This window comes from Macaca mulatta, chromosome 3 (assembly GCF_049350105.2).
Source record: "Macaca mulatta isolate MMU2019108-1 chromosome 3, T2T-MMU8v2.0, whole genome shotgun sequence".
Classification (NCBI taxonomy): domain Eukaryota; kingdom Metazoa; phylum Chordata; class Mammalia; order Primates; family Cercopithecidae; genus Macaca; species Macaca mulatta.
In genome coordinates this window covers 4,709,551-4,728,831 of record NC_133408.1, presented here as the reverse complement: position 1 = coordinate 4,728,831, position 19,281 = coordinate 4,709,551, and the positions used below count along the sequence as shown (strand labels likewise).

Sequence of the window (19,281 nt, the reverse complement as noted above, 5' to 3'; positions counted from 1 at the left end):
TAAATGGGGGTTCCCCTGCACATGCTGTCTCGCCTGCCCCCATGTAAGTGACTTTCTCCTTCTTTGCCATTCGCCATAATCATGAGGCCTCCCCAGCCATGTGGAACTGTGAGTCCCTTAAGATTCTTTTTCTTTATAAGTTTCCCAGTCTCGGGTATGTCTTTATTGGCAGCGTGAGAACAGACTAATACGCTGGGCCACATCGCAAGACCTCGTCGCTACAAAAAAAAAAAGGGTTAAAATTCCTATTTGCTGAAAAATACAAGAATGGGGAATATTTGGTTTCATCTCATTGGCTAATAGACCCCCATCTTTTCACACCCCAAAAAATGAAAAAGTTCCCTCATTGCAGACCTCGGACCCAGCTGTTTTCTTTTTTTTTTTTTTTGAGATGGAGTCTGGCTCTGTCGCCCGGGCTGGAGTGCAGTAGCCGGATCTCAGCTCACTGCAAGCTCCGCCCCCCGGGTTCACGCCATTCTCCTGCCTCAGCCTCCCGAGTAGCTGGGACTAAAGGCGCCCGCCGCCTCGCCCGGCTAGTTTTTTGTATTTTTTAGTAGAGACGGGGTTTCACCGTGTTCGCCAGGATGGTCTCGATCTCCTGACCTAGTGATCCGCCCGTCTCGGCCTCCCAAAGTGCTGGGATTACAGGCTTGAGCCACCGCGCCCGGCCGGACCCAGCTGTTTTCAACCCACCAAAATCTAAGGACATTTTCCTGCTTGTCAGCAACACAGAGAATGCGCAGGCTCCTCAGCAAGCTCACCTGCGCTCTTTGACACCCTCGGCCGCAGCGATCTCTTCGCAAAGGGCAGAAAGTGGGATCTTGCCTCTTGGCATCCCTGAGGCCGGGTTGCTGACACCTGGGGCACTGCCCTCTCCTAAGTGAACCTCTTTTACGCCCATGGTCTCCCAGCAGGAGAAAAACTGCGGCACCAGCCAGAAAACCAAAGCTGCAGCCTCCACTCCCCAGCCCAGTTCACCCGAGAAGAGCAGCAGGCAGCCAGTCCCAGGGGCTGCGCTGCTGCAAACCTGCTCAAAACCTCCGGCCACCACGTGGCAACTTGCTTCCCAGCCCTGAGACTGCAGGACCAGGGCGTGGAGACGACAGAAGAGCCTTTAAATGTGCAGCATGACTGTCTAGGTCAATGCACAAAAAGCAAGGGCTCCAGTGTGAGAGACACAAGGAGTAAGAGGGGAAGCTCGGAAGAGACGTGTTGGAGCTGCTGGCCTGCAGCGGCTCCCAGGGTCCCTGCACAGCCGCTGAGATTGGGCAGAGCAAGTCCACAGCAAGCAGACACGGCAGACGGTTAGAGCACGCTGTCTCGTGCTCCCAGCCTGTGGGTAAGCGCCGCGCCTCAGCATCATGCAGAAAAATCACCATCCCCAAAGCCATTTTGACCTCAGCCTGCTGGGAGGAAGAGCCAAGCCAGGGGCCACTGATGGCAAAGTGCCTGCATGGAAACCGGCACTTGCTGTCTTTTCCGTCACTTCTACAAGGGAACCCTTTGAGTGTGGGCCATTGTGACTGGGGAGGTGGGGCTTGCCCCATGAAGCTGAGGGATCCGTGTCTCCATAATAGAAAGGCCACCTCTCTGTCCTCTGACTGCAGAGTGGACTCACAGCCACTCTCGGGGCTGGCAGGTGGGCAAGGTAGACGGCTCCCGGCGGCTGGACTCAGCCTCTGTGTGGCATCTCCCACGGCCCGTGGCTTCTGCCCAGCAGATCTCAAGGGCACCCCAGGAGACCGATGAGGGTTCCAGTCCTTCCAGGAGGTATCTAGCTGCCCGCGTGTGAGAATGCAGAGATGCCCAAGACAGGAGCCTTGGCCTCTGGCAGATCTGGGGATACCAGGAATTTTGGAGTGTGAGCGGCAAAGAGGGACAACTAAAGGAACACACATGAAAACAGCCCACTCGGCTGCATCTGGCCGCCCACGAGGCAGCTGGCACTCGGAGAACGTCAGGGCTCCTGAGTGATCGCCTCTCTTCCTTCCAGCAGGGGCCACCCTGCCTTTCTCCGAGTGGCTCGACCCAGTGTCCTGCTCATCACAAACCAGGCGGAGGACATGACTTCAGGCTGCTGTGTCCTCCCATCTGTTCGGGCCTCTGAGGGCCCAGGGCTGTGGTCTGTGAGCAAGGCCTGCCTCTATCAAGTGCAGAGCTGGAAGGCTGCAGGAGCCTCCCCGTCATCTCATGAGTCCCCCACTCACGACCATGCAGCCCACTCAGACCAGGACCCGCCGCAGCATGCGGGAGCTGCTGGCTCACTCGCGCCCGCCTGGGACTGAGGACTGACTGCACGTGCAGCCACAGATGCCCCCAGCCCTCCTGCCCCACAGCCTCCACAAAGGCCACGTAAGTGGCACCAGGTGGCTCTGTCTGCCCGTCAGCATCCCCTCTTGATGCTGATTTCACAGCAGACGCATCTGCCTTTCAGGACTGCCTTGAGCAACATCTGGGCTGGTCAGGTGGAGAGTGAGGAGTCTCCAGGTTGCAGCTCCTATGGTCGTAAGGGCTGGCGTCCAGGAGGGTAGGGGGCCAGCAGCTCTGGGCAGTGAGGCCCCTGGCTGGATGATCCAGATGGCAGCTGACCAGTGGCCTGGGAGCCAGCCCTCCTGTCCTCACGTGGGGCCCCAGACTCCTGCCATTCTGAAGGGGGCCCCGTCTCCAAAAGTCGGTGCCATGCCCTGCACATTATCCAACCTACATCTGTACTGTCCCCCCAAGGAAAACGAGTGTGTGGTTCACGTGCTTTAAGGACGTTTCCCAGGTGACATTCCAAGCTCCCATCTGTGGCTGCGTGTGGGGGAGTTTCCAGTTTTCCAGATGGATTTCCTGCGATGCCAGAGAACCCTCCGCCTCCTTCAGAGCCATCTCATCAATGCAGTGATCGCGAGCTTCGATTTACAAAAACTCGCCTCCCTTGCAGCATTTCCAGGTCTCACACACGGCGTAACAAGTAAAAATGGATTTTTGGGCAGCACGCCCTGTCCTAGTTTGCTGAGGCTGCCATAACAAAGTACCAGAGACTGGAGTGGCGTCAGCAGCAGAAGTCAAGTCCTCAGTTCTGGAGCCGGAAGTCCGGGATCAAGGTGCTGCCAGGTTCGATTTCTCCGGAAGCCTCAGTCCCTGGCGTACAGACGGCCGCCTTCTTGCTGGGTCCTCATGTGGCCTGTTCTCTTCACACACGCATGCTCTTCCTCCTCTTATGAAAACACCAGTCCCGTGGGACCAAGGCCTCACCCTGACTGGATAGAACCTTCATTACCTCCGTAAAGGCCCTGTCTCCAAATAGCTCACTGGGGCTGGGGCTTTACCACATTGACCTGGGGGAGGGTGCAATTCAGTTCGTCACATGCCCTTTTGGGAAGAGAAGGTCAGGCAACGAGCAGACACAGGCAGGAAGCCATGCCGGGCTCCAGCAGGGATGGCCCAGTGCCCTGCACAAGCAGCAGGCAGCTGGGCTGGAGGTGGGCACAAGTGGGGGGCCCCGGGTGGAGGACGCCTGGAGGTGCGTCTAAACTGCCCCTTTGCTGTGTGCATCTTCCTTCTCACTGGGCTCCCCACCCAAGACCTGCTTTTTCCAGAAAGCAAAGCCCACTTTGGTCAAAGTCTTGTTTTCAAAACTCACTTCATGTTTTCCTCCCTAAATTAGCTCCAGAGCACTGAGCTGTATTGAAACAGATCACCACAGTGACAATAAATCCTCTTTGGGACTGAAAACAAAATCTATTTCAACTTGAACAGGGATATTGATAGAAGACAGGGCTCCATGAAAAAGGGTTAGGAGCGGCTTGCCGGGGCAGGGACTCCATCTGAGCACGGCAGTTAAGACGTTAAAGCATCTCCGGTCCCAGCAGGGCCCCAGATGAGCACAGTTCAGCGTTTCTGGATGTAAATCGTCAAAGCTTGTTCGATCCCCAACCTCGGGCAAGGAAAGGATCTTTCTCTCTATGACACCACCCGTGCTCAGGTGTGCATCGGATGGAACTGTGTCCTAGAACCTCAGCTATGATATTGATCCACTGAGACTGTTTTCTATGCACAGAAATCAATAAATTCCTTTTTGGTGCAGTGTTTTCTGAACGGGTGCACTCTCTCACCCAGTCGCCGTCCTTTCTTTCTTACAATTCTCCTTGACTTCGGAACCGGCCCTCCACCCACCAGGAGACCCCCAGTATGCTCTCAAACCCCCACCCATCTGGGTGGCCTGGAAAGGCTGGTCCAAAGACCTCTCCTCCCTCTCCGGGGACTTTCTGGGAGGGGAGAACCCACCTCCTGCCAACGGCCCTGCTGGCACTCCGAGGACGGCAGAGGGAGGGAAGCCAGGGGCTGGGGAGCCAGCCACACGACTGCTCGGTGCCCATCCTTCTCCTGTGCCCACAGATGCTGAGCTGCCTGGAGCACATGTACCACGACCTGGGGCTGGTCAGGGACTTCAGCATCAACCCCGTCACCCTCAGGAGGTGGCTGGTGAGTGCCAAACCCGCCTTCGGTTCTTCCTGGGCACGTGGTTTCATCCAGTTCCACAGGAATGGAGGGAATGGATCTGCCTGATGGCACTGCACTCCCCTGAGCAGAGACAACATTCCCCGGGCGCTCCATGAAGACGCTCAGCCCGTCTCTGCTCTGCCTTCCACCAAAACCTTTACGCCCAAGCTCCTGCTCTGATGAGCGAGGAAAGAGTGAGACTCTGCCATCACCAAGCGAAGCAGCATGTCCTCACGCAGCGGTGTGTGGGAGCGTGTGTGTGTGAGTATGAGGGTGTGTATGTGAGTGTGGGAGTGTGTGTGTGTGTGTATGGGAGTGTGGATGTGAGTGTGGGAGCGTGTGTGTGTGTGGGGTGTGGATGTGAGCATGTTGGGGGCGTCTGTGTGAGTTTAGGGGTGGGTATGTGAATGTGGGGTGGGAGTGTGTGGGGTGGGAGTGGGAGTATGGATGTGTGTATCTGAATGTGGGGTGTGTCTGTGTGTACATGTGTGTATCTGTGGATATGGGGGTGTGTATGAGGGTGGGTGTGTGCATGTGTGGGTGTGGATGTGGCGTGTGTGTATGAGAGTGTGAATGTAGGTGTGCATGTATCTGTGTCGATGTAGGGTGTGTGGATGTGGGGTGTGTGGATGTGTGCGTGTGTATCTGTGTGTGGATGTGGGGTGTGTAGATGTGTGCATGTGTATCTGTGTGGATGTGGGGCGTGTGGATGTGTGCGTGTGTGTGTGTGGACATGTGCGTGTGTATGTGTGTGTGGATGTGGGGCGTGTGGATGTGTGCATGTGTGTGTGTGGACATGTGCGTGTGTATCTGTGTGTGGATGTGGCATGTGTGGATGTGGGGTGTGTGGATGTGGGGTGTGTGGATGTGTGCGTGTGTATCTGTGTGGATGTGGAGTGTGTGTATGCATGTGTGTGAGGATGGGTGTGTGCATGTTTGTATCTGTGGATGTGGGATGTGTGGATGTGGGGGGGGTGGATGTGGGGTGTGTGTGCATGTGTATGTATGTGTGTGGATGTGGGCTGTGAGTGTACGTGGAGTGTGTGTAGAGAGTGGGTGTGTGCATGTGGATGTGGGCTGTGTGGATGTGGGGGGGTGGATGTGGGGTGTGTGTGCATGTGGATGTGTGTGTGTGGATGTGGGCTGTGAGTGTGCGTGGAGTGTGTGTAGAGAGTGGGTGTGTGCATGTGGATGTGGGCTGTGTGGATGTGGGGGGGTGGATGTGGGGTGTGTGTGCATGTGGATGTGTGTGTGTGGATGTGTGAGTGTGCGTGGAGTGTGTGTAGAGAGTAGGTGTGTGTGCACGTGGATGTGTGTGTGGATGTGAGTGTGTGTGTGGAGTGTGTGTAGAGAGTGGGTGTGTGCATGTGGATGTGAGTGTGTGTGTGTGGTGTGTGTGTAGAGAGTGGGTATGTGCATGTGGATGTGTGTGTGTGGATGTGGGCTGTGAGTGTGCATGGAGTGTGTAGAGAGTGGGTGTGTGCATGTGGATGTGTGTGTGTGGATGTGGGCTGTGAGTGTGTGTGGAGTGTGTGTAGAGAGTGGGTGTGTGCATGTGGATGTGGGCTGTGTGGATGTGGGGGGGTGGATGTGGGGTGTGTGTGCGTGTGGATGTGTGTGTGTGGATGTGTGAGTGTGCGTGGAGTGTGTGTAGAGAGTAGGTGTGTGTGCACGTGGATGTGTGTGTGGATGTGAGTGTGAGTGTGTGTGGAGTGTGTGTAGAGAGTGGGTGTGTGCATGTGGATGTGAGTGTGTGTGTGTGGAGTGTGTGTAGAGAGTGGGTATGTGCATGTGGATGTGTGTGTGTGGATGTGGGCTGTGAGTGTGCGTGGAGTGTGTAGAGAGTGGGTGTGTGCATGTGGATGTGTGTGTGTGGATGTGGGCTGAGTGTGCGTGGAGTGTGTGTAGAGTGGGTGTGTGCATGTGGATGTGTGTGTGTGGATGTGGGCTGTGTGTGTGGAGTGTGTGTAGAGTGGGTGTGTGCATGTGGATGTGTGTGTGTGGATGTGGGCTGTGAGTGTGCGTGGAGTGTGTAGAGAGTGGGTGTGTGGATGTGTGTGTGGATGTGGGCTGTGAGTGTGCGTGGAGTGTGTGTAGAGTGGGTGTGTGCATGTGGATGTGAGTGTGTGTGTGTGGAGTGTGTGTAGAGAGTGGGTATGTGCATGTGGATGTGTGTGTGTGGATGTGGGCTGTGAGTGTGCGTGGAGTGTGTGTAGAGTGGGTGTGTGCATGTGGATGTGTGTGTGTGGATGTGGGCTGTGAGTGTGCGTGGAGTGTGTGTAGAGTGGGTGTGTGCATGTGGATGTGTGTGTGTGGATGTGGGCTGTGAGTGTGCGTGGAGTGTGTGTAGAGTGGGTGTGTGGATGTGTGTGTGGATGTGGGCTGTGAGTGTGCGTGGAGTGTGTGTAGAGTGGGTGTGTACATGTGGATGTGTGTGTGTGGATGTGGGCTGTGAGTGTGCGTGGAGTGTGTGTAGAGTGGGTGTGTGCATGTGGATGTGTGTGTGTGGATGTGGGCTGTGAGTGTGCGTGGAGTGTGTGTAGAGTGGGTGTGTGCATGTGGATGTGTGTGTGTGGATGTGGGCTGTGAGTGTGCGTGGAGTGTGTGTAGAGTGGGTGTGTGGATGTGTGTGTGGATGTGGGCTGTGAGTGTGCGTGGAGTGTGTGTAGAGTGGGTGTGTGCATGTGGATGTGTGTGTGTGGATGTGGGCTGTGAGTGTGCGTGGAGTGTGTAGAGTGGGTGTGTGCATGTGGATGTGTGTGTGTGGATGTGGGCTGTGAGTGTGCGTGGAGTGTGTGTAGAGTGGGTGTGTGCATGTGGATGTGTGTGTGTGGATGTGGGCTGTGAGTGTGCGTGGAGTGTGTGTAGAGTGGGTGTGTGGATGTGTGTGTGGATGTGGGCTGTGAGTGTGCGTGGAGTGTGTGTAGAGTGGGTGTGTACATGTGGATGTGTGTGTGTGGATGTGGGCTGTGAGTGTGCGTGGAGTGTGTAGAGAGTGGGTGTGTGCATGTGGATGTGTGTGTGTGGATGTGGGCTGTGAGTGTGCGTGGAGTGTGTGTAGAGTGGGTGTGTGCATGTGGATGTGTGTGTGTGGATGTGGGCTGTGAGTGTGCGTGGAGTGTGTGTAGAGTGGGTGTGTGGATGTGTGTGTGGATGTGGGCTGTGAGTGTGCGTGGAGTGTGTAGAGAGTGGGTGTGTGCATGTGGACGTCTGCATGTGTGCGTATGTTTAGCAGCAGGTATTTTTAATGAAATATTGCTCAGAACCAAATATTAAAAGCCTATTAAAGGTTTCATGGTGATTGGGGACCCAGAGCCCCCTTTTGGAGTCTCCCTTCCCTCATCCCCGAACTTTGTGCCCCACTGTGGCTCCTCAGACACCTCCGGGGACACCCCAGTCCTTGACTGCAAGGTGAAAACCCCTGCTAGGAGCTCTGTCCCCACACCTGCCCCGGGTGCTGTGGTGTGGCCCGCTGGACATTCTCAGGGTCCCTGTGTCACCTCATTGGCACCTGTGGTAAACATGGGAACACTGTTGACCTCTGGTTGGGATGAGGGTTTGGCAGAGAACGTTCAAACCAGCACACAGCCTTCTGGGTGACTCTGGGAGGAGAGGTTGGCGGGCCCAGGCACAGGGTGACCCAGACCCCCTGCCTCCCACAGCTCTGCGTCCACGACAACTACAGAAACAACCCCTTCCACAACTTCCGGCACTGCTTCTGCGTGGCCCAGATGATGTACAGCATGGTCTGGCTCTGTGGCCTCCAGGTGGGTCCTGCCCGCCGCACACCCAGACCTCCACCCTCGGGGGTCAGATGAAGCCCCTTCCAGGCAGTGGCAGCCCCATCCCACCAAGAGAGCCACAGGTGTGGTGTCCCCAGCCGCTCCGCCCTCCTAGGGAAGCACCCCCCACACCACTGTCAGTCTCCCCAAGGGCGAGGCTGCTCCTAGGATTACATGAGCAGGTGTGCGCCCGACCTGGTCACCTGTCCATCCCCACAGGAAGGCTGGTCCCCTCCCACCATGCCAGGAGACTCCACATGGCTGCAGGGGCCTTTGTCCCCACCTTACCACTCCCCCAATTCCACCCCCGTCATCCCATCCCACCCTCCGAGTGAAGAGGGCAAACACCTACGCCCTGTTTTCCAATCCAGGAGAAGTTCTCACAAACGGATATCCTGATCCTAATGACAGCGGCCATCTGCCACGATCTGGACCATCCCGGCTACAACAACACGTATGTACAGGATTTTCTCTTGTTTTCCTTTTAAAAGGCACCCTGGCTACCGGAGGGAACCCGTCAGCCCAACCCTCAGAGCAGTTCCCAGAAGGAGCTGTCAGCGACGGCCTCCCAGCCCAGCTCTGCCTCCACTGACACAGCTCCCGGCTTCTGGACTTTGCCCAGGGCCTCGGGTCTCCCCGGAGTAGGAACTTTCGGGATTATCAAACCCCAGGGGGACTTTCCCACCCCTGCGCGGGCCTGGTCCAGGCTCAGGTGCACGGCAGAGCCCTGGCCACGCTGGCGCCTTCTCCACCCCAGGCAGGGAGCAACGCCTGTGGGCACGCGGGGATGGGGGCTCCACACACCCTCTCAGGAGCTCGTCTCTCCCCGGGCGGGCTTCCAGCTGGCTTCCGCAGGGAAGGCAGAGGCATGGGCCAGAAGAGAGAAAAGGGGCTGCAGAACAACAGGAGGTGGGAGTGAGGTGTCCCTTGTGGGGCCAGGGATCAGAAGAACAGACCGTTGCTCCACTCCTGCCTCGACGGGCTCAGAGTTCCTCCCCACGTGGCAGACACGGTCCAGGCCATGAGCTTGGGTTTGTGTCCACAGTGGCGCAGCAGCTCTCTCTGTTGAATTGTGTGTTTGTGTGACGATGTCATCACAGGCCTGAGAGCTCTGCTGCCGTGTGTCGGCACCTAGTGGGTTCCAAGGTGCGGCAGTCGGCGCTTCTCCCGGGGCCATCACCACGCACACCCATCTGTTCTCCTTCTGCTCATTTCACACTCACAGCGGCCGGCACAGCACAGGCCAGCAGAGGCCTTGACCACAGCATCGCAGTGAACCACAGCTGGTTCTGCCCACCTGCCTCTGGCGCCTGGTGTCATTTGACAATTTCACAAGAGGCCGTGATGCCTCAGGGCCTGTCCCAGGGAGCTTGCTGCTTCCTCAGAGGGGTCCTGGGACTGCAGGAGCATGGGGACGTGAAGCTGCAGGGGCAGCCGAGCAGCAGGAGGGACCTTCTGGCTGGGGCAGGGCACAGGCGGCTCCCCCAGCCCCCACGGCACTTTCTCCCCGACTCGACTCCACTTACATGCCTGGGCGTTGCTCCCCAGTGCAGGTGCCTGGTGAGGGCGCCTGAGCCTCCCCTCACTCTCTCCTCGCCTCCCAGGTACCAGATCAACGCCCGCACAGAGCTGGCGGTTCGCTACAATGACATCTCGCCGCTGGAGAACCACCACTGCGCCGTGGCCTTCCAGATCCTCGCTGAGCCCGAGTGCAACATCTTCTCCAACATCCCACCTGATGGGTTCAAGCAGATCCGACAGGTGCGCGGGGTGAGGGCCCTCCCACCGGAGTGGGGGCACATTCAGGGACAGCAGCCCCCATTCTCCATTGGCTGGAGGCTCCCAGAAGCTCCTGGACACAGCAGTGCCCTGCGGACCCAGGGGAACCCCTCCCTCCTTCCTCACCTTCTCCAGGGCCCAGAGTGGAGCCCCAAAAATAGGGTACCCTCGCCATGCACACGTGTATCCCTCTGACCTGCACTTCCCAGCCTCTATTAATTAAGCCTTCACTGGCTCCCTCTGAGATAAATACTTTGTCCATCTTCCAGTCCAAGAAACTGAGGCTTAGCGAAGGTAGGGAGCCTGCCCAAGGAGGGGGCGGGCCCTGGACAGACACGTCTGCTGCATCCAACATAGGAGAGCTACCCTGCTCCATAACCCCAGCTGCTGTCACGTGCCACCCACAGCCCAGTCAGCCCCATTTCTTTTTTTTTTTTTTCTTCTAAGACAGAGTTTCGCTCTGTTGCCCAGGCTGGAGTGTAATGGTGCAATCTCAGCTCACTGCAACCTCCACCTCCTGGGTTCAAGCAATTCTCCTGCCTCAGCCTCCCAAATAGCTGAGATTACAGGTGTGCGCCACCACACCCGGCTAATTTTCAGTATTTTTAGTAGAGATGGGGTTTCACCATGTTGGCCAGGCTGGTCTTGAACTCCAGACCTCAGGTGATCCACCTGCCTCGACCTCCCAAAGTGCTGGGATTACAGGCATGAGCCACCGCGCCCAGCCGCCCCTTCCGTTTTAGATAAGGGGGCTTTCTGCCTCTCAGGGCATGATGGGAGGAGAGCGAGAGGGACATCTGCGTGAGAGGAAGATGACCCAGTCCACCTGCCCCAGACAAACACCTCCAGCTCGTCGAAATAACACCCCCTTCCACATGGGAATTCCTCATCAAACCCTCACTCTCCGACGTTTGCAGGGGAGGGAAGCTCTCAGAGTAACCTCTGGGAGAAATGTGTGGGGTGAATAGTAGCGTCCTTCAAACAAGGCCCACCTCCCGTGAATGTGATCTTATTTGGAAAAGGGTCTTTGCGTTTGTACTTGTTAAGATCTCCAGATAAGATCAGTGTGGCTTGTCCAAGGGGGCCCGAAATCCAAAGACTAAGTGTCCTTGGACAAGACAGAGGAGAAAACAGTCCAGACACAGAGGAGAAGGCAGCGTGAAGATGCGGTGAGTGGAGATTGGAGTGATGCAGCCCTAAACCAAGGGACTCCTGGTCCCCCGGGACCAGGAGGAGACAAGGAAGGACCCTCCCCTGGAGTCTTCGGAGAGAGCAGGGCCCTCCACACCTTGATCTTGGTTCTGGCCTCCAGCACTGTGAGAGAATGAGTGTTGTTTTAAGCTGCCTAGTTTGTGGTACTTTATGTGGCGGCCCCAGGACACACACCCAGGGCACCGTTCCACAAGGCAGACCTCAGCCATTCGAAGTCTAAGTGGCTTCCTTCCAGAGGCAGCCGACAAAGACCGTCTGGACGCCAGCGCTGGGAAAATACTCACCGCCCTCCCAGAGTGCTGCTGAGCCTCCTTTATCAGAGCGCAGCAGCCTCGTCGACCATGGCTTTCCAATTTGTCCACGCTTCCAGGAGGTTCAAAGCCCAACGTAAAAAACTGAAGTCAGTGAAGCATTTGAGGAAGCTCTGAGGAAGCAGCACGCTCCCTGGGACGGGGCCCTGAGGCATCACGGCCTCTTGCGAAATTGTCAAATGACACCAGGCGCCAGAGGCAGGTGGGCAGAACCAGGCTGTGGTACACTGGGATGCTGTGGTCAAGGCCTCTGCTGGCCTGTGCTGTGCCGGCCACTGGGAGTGTGAAATGAGCAGAAGGAGAACAGATGGGTGTGCATGGTGATGGCCCCGGGAGGAGCACGGACAGCCGCACCTCGGAACCCACTAGGCCTGACACGGCAGCAGTGCTCTCTGGCCTGTGACGACATCATTGCACAAACATACACAATTCAACAGACAATTTACAGTCATTATTGAATCACCGGTTCCCAGTACAGTTATCTCCCCTTTATCTATAGGCTCTCTGGCCTCTCCTCCATGTTTGTGCCCCTCCCCACCCTTCAAGCAGGTGCCCTGTGTGGCTATAAGCGGTGGCAAATCTTCGTCTGCAGTAGGTCAAGGGGCAACCGTGAAGAGAGAACACTGCATCTGCCACTGCTGCCCCAGTGGGGAGCTCCTCCAGGGACAGGACCCGGGGAATCAAAGGAAGTGAACGCCCCTTAGTGTAGGCCTCGTCCCACTGAGCCGTGTCGGAGAGCATCCCGCAAGAGAAGGAGGCGGCACCCGACTGGAGAAGCAGCCCCTCTGCACACGGGATCGTCCTCGTGCCCGGCCACCATGGGGACACACCAACGTTGGCTGCTTCAAATGCTTCACTGACTGCAAAATGTGACTCTCCTCTGGGGGTAAAATTCGTTGTCCCACTTTTTTAAAAATATATTTTGTCATGGAAGATTTCAGGAATAACCGAATAAATGCTTCACTAATAACACAATTCAATGTTTACAGGAAAATTGAATAATTCAAGATGCAAGTGGTGTCCCCCTCAAAAAGATATGTATACATTTGAAATGACCTAGATTGATGGGTTTGGGTTTTGTATCTGATGCTTGTGGTTTTATTTTCTTGGAAGAGGAAAACATCATACCTGGCACAGATATGTGTTCCGTAAATGCTTGAGGGGTGGGTGGATGGATGGACAGATGGGTGGATGGATGGATGGATGGATGGATGGATAAATGGATGGATGGATGGATGGATGGATAAATGGATGGAAGGGCGGACGGAAGGATGGATGGGTGGATAGGTAGAGGGATGGATAGAGGATGAATGGGTGGGTGGATGGATGGACGGACGGATGGATGGATGGTTGGATGGATGGATGGATAGATGTATTTTTTGGGTGAATGGATGGATGTGTGGACAAATGGATGGATGGGTGATGGATGCACATATGAATCAGAATGAGGGATACATGAAATAATGTATGCAGGGGGCTCAGTAGGCCTCCGTTGAATACTTGTTGGGATTATACCGGTGTTAACGCTTTGTTCTTTCACTATTTAGGGAATGATCACGTTAATCTTGGCCACTGACATGGCAAGACATGCAGAAATTATGGATTCTTTCAAAGAGAAAATGGAGAATTTTGACTACAGCAATGAGGAGCACATGACCCTGGTGAGTGGCTTGTTCTGCCTGTGTGGGCAGCCAGGCGGTGGGCTGGTTGAGTGGGTCATCCATCCAGCTCACACTGGAAGCCAAGAAGCCAAAAGTATTAGTCTTGCCTTGAAACATGGTATCTATAAATCTGGTTTTCAAGGTCATGACTCTTACTAGGAAAGTCCCGGGCAGGGCCTCCCTCCTGACGGAGCCTCCTTCATGGTCGGAGGCGGCACTCTCCCATTCCTCCATCTCTTTTGGATTTGAGGGAGATAAGTGGGTGAAGGCCATGCATCTCGCTCTGCTTTCCAGAGAATAAAACCAGCTCTCCCATGAAGGCACAGCCCCAGCCCATCTCTGTGGGGGCAACTCCAACACAGTCCCTGCTCCCCAAGCCAGCATCCCCCCCAGGCCCACAACATAGCCCGGCACCCCTCTATCACCAGGATAAGGTGGCCAGAGAAGGGGTAGGGGGCCTCCCCCATGAGAAGGTGCAGCATCTTCCTTTCGGAAAGGGCAGGCACTGGGCACCCCAAGGCACACAAGGACCGGAGCACGACTCATGCCTGGAATCCAGCACTTTGGGAGGCCATGGCGGGAGGATTGCTTGAGTCCAGAAGTTTGTAGACCAGTCTGAGCAACATTAGCAAGACTCTATCTCCACAAAAAAAGAAAAACCAAAAAATCAGTGCGTACCTGTGGTCCCAACTGCTCGGGAGGTGGAGGTGGGAGGGTCGCAGGAGCCCAGGTCCAGGCTGCGGTGAGCCACGGTCGTTCCACTGCACTCCAGCCTGGGCAACAGAGCAAGGGTCTGTCTCAAAAAACAGAGAGAGAGGTGCATGAGAACTGCCCTCCTGGCCTTCAAAGAGAAAGCTGGTTTTCTGGAACCTTGTCTAAGCATCGGGTACACCCCTGGCATTCTTACTCTGAAATTGATTGTTTGTTTAAAATCAATAGCATCACTTTCCACCTCCAGAGAGGTTGAAAAATAGGGAACTCTCGGCTCAGGCTGAGCTTCTAACCACCCCTCCCCGTAGGTGGAGTCATTAGGACTCAGCTCTCTGGAGCTGAGGTGCAGTTAATTCCCAAAGGCTGTGCGAGAGCTCCCGCAGGCAAAGGCTGGACAGCAGGCAGACCTCCCCAGGCCAGGGCCTCCAGAAGCCCCTTCCCCAAGAGGAAAACAGACGCATGGAACAGCTTCCTGGCAAGCAAGTTCCTCGCTCCCGAAAAACCAAGGGAAGGCGGGAGGCACCGCCTTGTCCTCTTAGATATGAGGAAGGCAGGGATGGACCTGCAGGCAAGGGTGACCCATGACCCACTGATGCCTTCTTCCTCCCTCTGAGGTGGGAAGAGACGGGGAGGGGCAGGATGCCGGAAGATCGGGGGCCAGGTGGTCAGGATCTCTGAGCCCAGCTGAAGGTCCCCACTCCCACCCCCAGCCTTACACACTGCAGCTGTGCAGACCAGAGGCAAGGCAAGGCTCAGAGCCCAGGTTTCCGTTTATCCCAACGACCGGCACCGGGCAGGGGCAGATGACAAGCAGCACAGCCAGGGATCGTCTCACTGCTGGGGAGTCCCAGACGGGGCTTCATGAACACTGGAGGACAGAGGTGGGGGGAAGGTCTTGGGGGGAAAAGGTTCTGAGTCAAAGTGGGCCCCGATAAGGAGGCCTCCAAGGAGAGCACGGGCTGACGTAGGAGGTGTGAGGTGCAGGGAGTGTGGCCGGCAGGGCCTGGGACCTTAACCTTCTCCAGAGACAGTGCTGCCCTGGCCCTGTCCTAGGTCTGGTGTGGGGACAGCTCCCCTTGACCTTCCCCAGAGACAGTGCCACCCTGGCCCTGTACCAGGTCTGGTGTGGGGACAGCTCCCCCAGGGCCTGCCAGACACAGGCTAGTAATTGCCTCTGGTCTGGAGCCGGACTCCACAGAGGAGTCAAAGAAAGGCCTGGATGGCTTCCTGGGAACTGATAGGGTGGGGAAAGGAAGGGTGACCACAGCAGGGTCCCTTCGAGGTCCCGCCGAGGTTGGAAGGCAGGATCCACCAAGCATCGTGCAGACACCCAGCTGAACTGACCTGCCCTCACCTAGTCACATTCCCCAAACCAGCAGGTGCAGCCCCACAGCCGGGGGCCATGTGCCTCAGCTGGGCTTTCCTGTCAAATCAGCTTCAGAGCCTGGACGGCAGCCAACACTTTGACCTGGAAACCTGGTGATTCCAGACAGTCATTTGTGCCCGGTGCAGGCAGGGCTGCGGGACACCAGCCCTCCACGGTCTGTCCTATGGTGACATCCGGGCTAGTTCGGGTGGAAGCTGCTGCATCCCTGGGTCTACCCTATCTCCTCCTGAAGCTCCCATGGTGTGCCCAACCCTGGCCAAGCTCGGACGGAGCTACCTGTCCCCTGGGAAGATGAGCAGTGCATCCACCTGGGGAACAGCAGCAAATAGGGGGTGACCAGGCACGGGGCAGTGCTCCGGGGATATCACCTGGGCTGGGATGGCGAGAAAGGCTGGAAGGAGGGGACCCAAACAGGACCTTGAAGGTTCATTCTCCATTGAGAAAGGAGCCTGTCCTCCCTGAAGTCAGCCAAGCTCAGTTGCACGGTCCAGCTGCACGGTCCTCCCTCTCTTCCTGCCTGTAATGGCACGTCCAGACCCGAGCAGCTCAGCAGGCCATGTTCTACCTCCTGTTACCTCAATTCCAAAATCTCTTCTTTCAGCTGAAGATGATTTTGATAAAATGCTGTGATATCTCTAACGAGGTCCGTCCAATGGAAGTCGCAGAGCCCTGGGTGGACTGTTTATTAGAGGAATATTTTATGCAGGTAAGAGTCTTGCAGAGCAATCAAGCCTCCAGCCAGTCTTATTAACCCCACTTAGTAAGGGTTTGCGTGAAACAGCATGCCAGGGTGGACCCACATATTCACCGGGCCGCGGACAGTTCAGCCTCCAGAAAGCCTTCACAGGAGGCGTCCATCAGAAACAAAATAGGTTATAATTTGAGACCTGAAAGAGAGTGACAATCCAGAAAAGCTAATGTCCTAAAACTGCCACCTGTCACTGCTAATTGAACCATTATTAGAAGCAGCCTTGTCAAGCCAATTGCCTGAAAGTCAAGAAGCAAGAATTGCAGAGGCAGGAGGGGCCCCCAGAGGGCTGAGACCCAGCAGGTCAGCTCACACAGATGGCCACGGGGAAGATCGGGGACGTAGAAAACCAAACCAGCTGAAAACAACCACCAAATGTTAATACAGCAGCTTGATCAAGCCTAGGAGAACTCGGGAGGCTTTCTGCAGGATGGCTCTGCTGCCCTGTGTTACGTGCAACTTACCTCTGTCTGTCTCTCATCTCGGTCTTCCCAGCTAGACATGCATGCCCAGCTCTGTTTAGCACTGAAGATACTGTCGCCCTCGCCTTGTTCTTTACTGAGACACATTTGTGGTGTGGTTTGGTTGGTTGGTGGTTAACTGGCGCATCTTGTCTTTCTCTGAGAACAGCGATCTGGTTCCGAGGCATTTCTGTCTTTAATGTCGCTATCTGCTGCATTCCCTGCAGAGCGACCGTGAGAAGTCAGAAGGCCTTCCCGTGGCCCCGTTCATGGACCGAGACAAAGTGACCAAGGCCACAGCCCAGATTGGGTTTATCAAGTTTGTCCTGATCCCAATGTTTGAAACAGTGACTAAGGTGAGTAACTGTTACCACGTGTGACACTTGCATACACTTAGATACACAGGCACACGCAGGTACACGCAGGCACACACGGGCACACACAGACACATGCAGGCACACAGGCACACACATGCACACACAGGTAGGCACATGCACACACACAGGTACACACGCACACAGGCGCACACGCAGGTACACACACACAGGTACACACACGCAGGCACACACACACACAGGCACACACACACAGGCACACACACACACAGGCACACACACACACAGGCACACACACACACAGGCACACTTGCACATCCTGAGCAGCCTCTTCCCCAGCTGTCGTGGTGACCGCTGTCCCTGCTCCATCCAGAGCCTGCTCCCCACAGCCTGGCCCGTGACCCCAGCATCGCCCACTGTGTGCCGCACTCCCTGCCTTGCCTTGCTGGGCCCTGGGGGGGCCCCTCCTTGCCCTCCTGCATCACTGCTGGCCTTCAGGTCCCTGGAGGCAGCACCAGCTGTTGACTCTCCTGTCCCCTCTCTGTGTCCCAGCTCCACCGATCCTCACCTGTGGAGGAACCACTGAGCTCTGTGCCCTCGAGCTGTGAAGCCCCCATCCAGCTCCCAGTCTCACCGCACCCAGCCACCGAGGCCTTGCTCCCTGCACACAGCTCGTTCCTGCCCAGCTCCCCCCAGGGCCCCTGAGCTGCCCGTGGCCCCTGCCAAGGCCCCACCTCAAGGCACCCCCAGCATGTGCCAAACAGGCCCATCTCTTGTTTCCCCCGGGGGTCTGGGCTCACAGCCTTGCACCCTCCGACCTTCCTGGGCTCCCAAGTGCTGTGGATCCTTCTGCTCCAGGGCATCTGGAGCCGCCCCCACCCACTTCCCACTCCCAGGACCCTCAGCCGGGAGGCTGTCAGCTCCTTTCCCCTGCCCCTTGTCTTTGTTAGAACCTCAGAACCTGTCCCCAACCCTCATCTCACGGGCACGGGGGACACAGGAGGCAGGGGGGGGACTTTCTGTAGGACCTCATGGAGGGTGATGAGGGCCAGAGACAGAGCTGCAGTGGGTGGGGGCGGCAGAGCCGGCAGGAGGGTGTCCACGAGCTGGGACTGGCCCACATGCTTCTGCACAGTGCACCTGACACCTGTTTTTCTCCAACGTTTCCCACTGCCTTAAGAACGAGGGACTCTGAATTAATCCGTTTTTCTCTCCCAGCTCTTCCCTATGGTTGAGGAGATCATGCTGCAGCCGCTTTGGGAATCCCGAGATCGCTATGAGGAGCTAAAGCGGATAGATGACGCCATGAAAGAGGTAAAACGCACCGACAAGAACCTTCCTGCCCTGCGGCAAGCAGGCCCAGCGCCCTCCGCACTCCTGACTCCAGAATCTTGGACGTGCCAAGCAAGGCACCACTGAAGGCGACCCCATGGACAGGCGCACGTGTCCCTTCCATCAGAAAGCCTGGCTCAGTGAAATTAGGGAATGTGATATGGGAAACCAAAACTGCATTCGCCAAGAGCGCATCAGGGCTCAGAACCTTCGAGGGAGTTTACTGGCCGTGCCCTTCACAAAAATCACAACGGTCACCCACATCTGTGGGCGCCCAGGTGTCCTCGGGCGTATCAGCCACTGTTAGAGCATCTGGGACCCCTCTGAGCACAGCGCCTGGCCTGGCCCCAGGGCTGACTTGTTCAGAGCAGGCCATGGGCTAGAAAGGGGCCCTCCCCTGGCACAGGGGCAAAGCGACCACCCACCTGCCAGCTTCCAGGCCCAGAACACACACCAGCACCTCTCAGGGGACAGGGAGCCTGGGGCTGGCTTTCGGTTGCTGTTGGATTGACACCGTTTTGGAGGAAGGGGTCAAGGTCACAGGCTCAGGGCCCACGCAGTCTTTCCACAGATTCCCCCGGCTGTCTGCTGTCCAGCCGCCCATGGTGTGGCCTCTGCCCTGCCCTCCTGCCTCCTCCCCCCAGCGCCCCCGTGCAGCTAGAACAGCCTCACTACTCCTGCAGAGTTTGATGCCTCCTGGCCTTGGCTGGTGTTGCCCCTGCCACCTCCCCTCGCCACAGTGCCCTTTGTACCATTGAAGCACCCTCCAAGGCCCGTCAGTCAGGGCTCCCCTAGTTACTGTGCCCGCCACGCCGTCTTTTCTGCCTGGGCGCTCCTGAAGCCCATGTGGCCCATGATGCCCTTTTGAGCGCTGAGCCATTGTCCAGGCGTAGCCTTGTGTTGGTCTCATCTCCCTCGACTGACGGCCCCGTGCCCACGCCCGCCTGGGGCGCCAGGCCAGGCACGTGGTAGATGCCCAGCAATTGCTTAGAAATTGACTGAAAATCCAGACCAGCTGCCCTGACTTCTCCAGCTGATGGAAAGTCGCAGAAAGGTCTCCAAACCTCTGCAAGG

The 19,281-nt window shown here is 56.7% G+C and overlaps 1 protein-coding gene and 1 long non-coding RNA gene across 23 annotated transcripts in view; both read left to right on the top strand.

Moving 5' to 3' along the window:
• The window catches only part of PDE9A (phosphodiesterase 9A), a 119,158-nt gene that overhangs the window by 96,931 nt on the left and 2,946 nt on the right, over nucleotides 1-19,281 (top strand). For all 22 annotated transcript variants that reach the window (XM_077994363.1, XM_077994351.1, XM_077994357.1 and 19 more), the window contains 8 exon segments: nucleotides 4,384-4,470; nucleotides 8,151-8,255; nucleotides 8,642-8,724; nucleotides 9,875-10,031; nucleotides 13,120-13,233; nucleotides 15,933-16,037; nucleotides 16,768-16,896; nucleotides 18,094-18,189. In XM_077994363.1, coding sequence (XP_077850489.1) covers nucleotides 4,384-4,470; nucleotides 8,151-8,255; nucleotides 8,642-8,724; nucleotides 9,875-10,031; nucleotides 13,120-13,233; nucleotides 15,933-16,037; nucleotides 16,768-16,896; nucleotides 18,094-18,189 — 876 coding nt within the window.
• LOC144339615 (uncharacterized) lies at nucleotides 173-4,073 on the top strand. The gene is made up of 2 exons (XR_013414860.1): nucleotides 173-367; nucleotides 679-4,073. It is a non-coding gene; the product is annotated as an uncharacterized LOC144339615 (long non-coding RNA).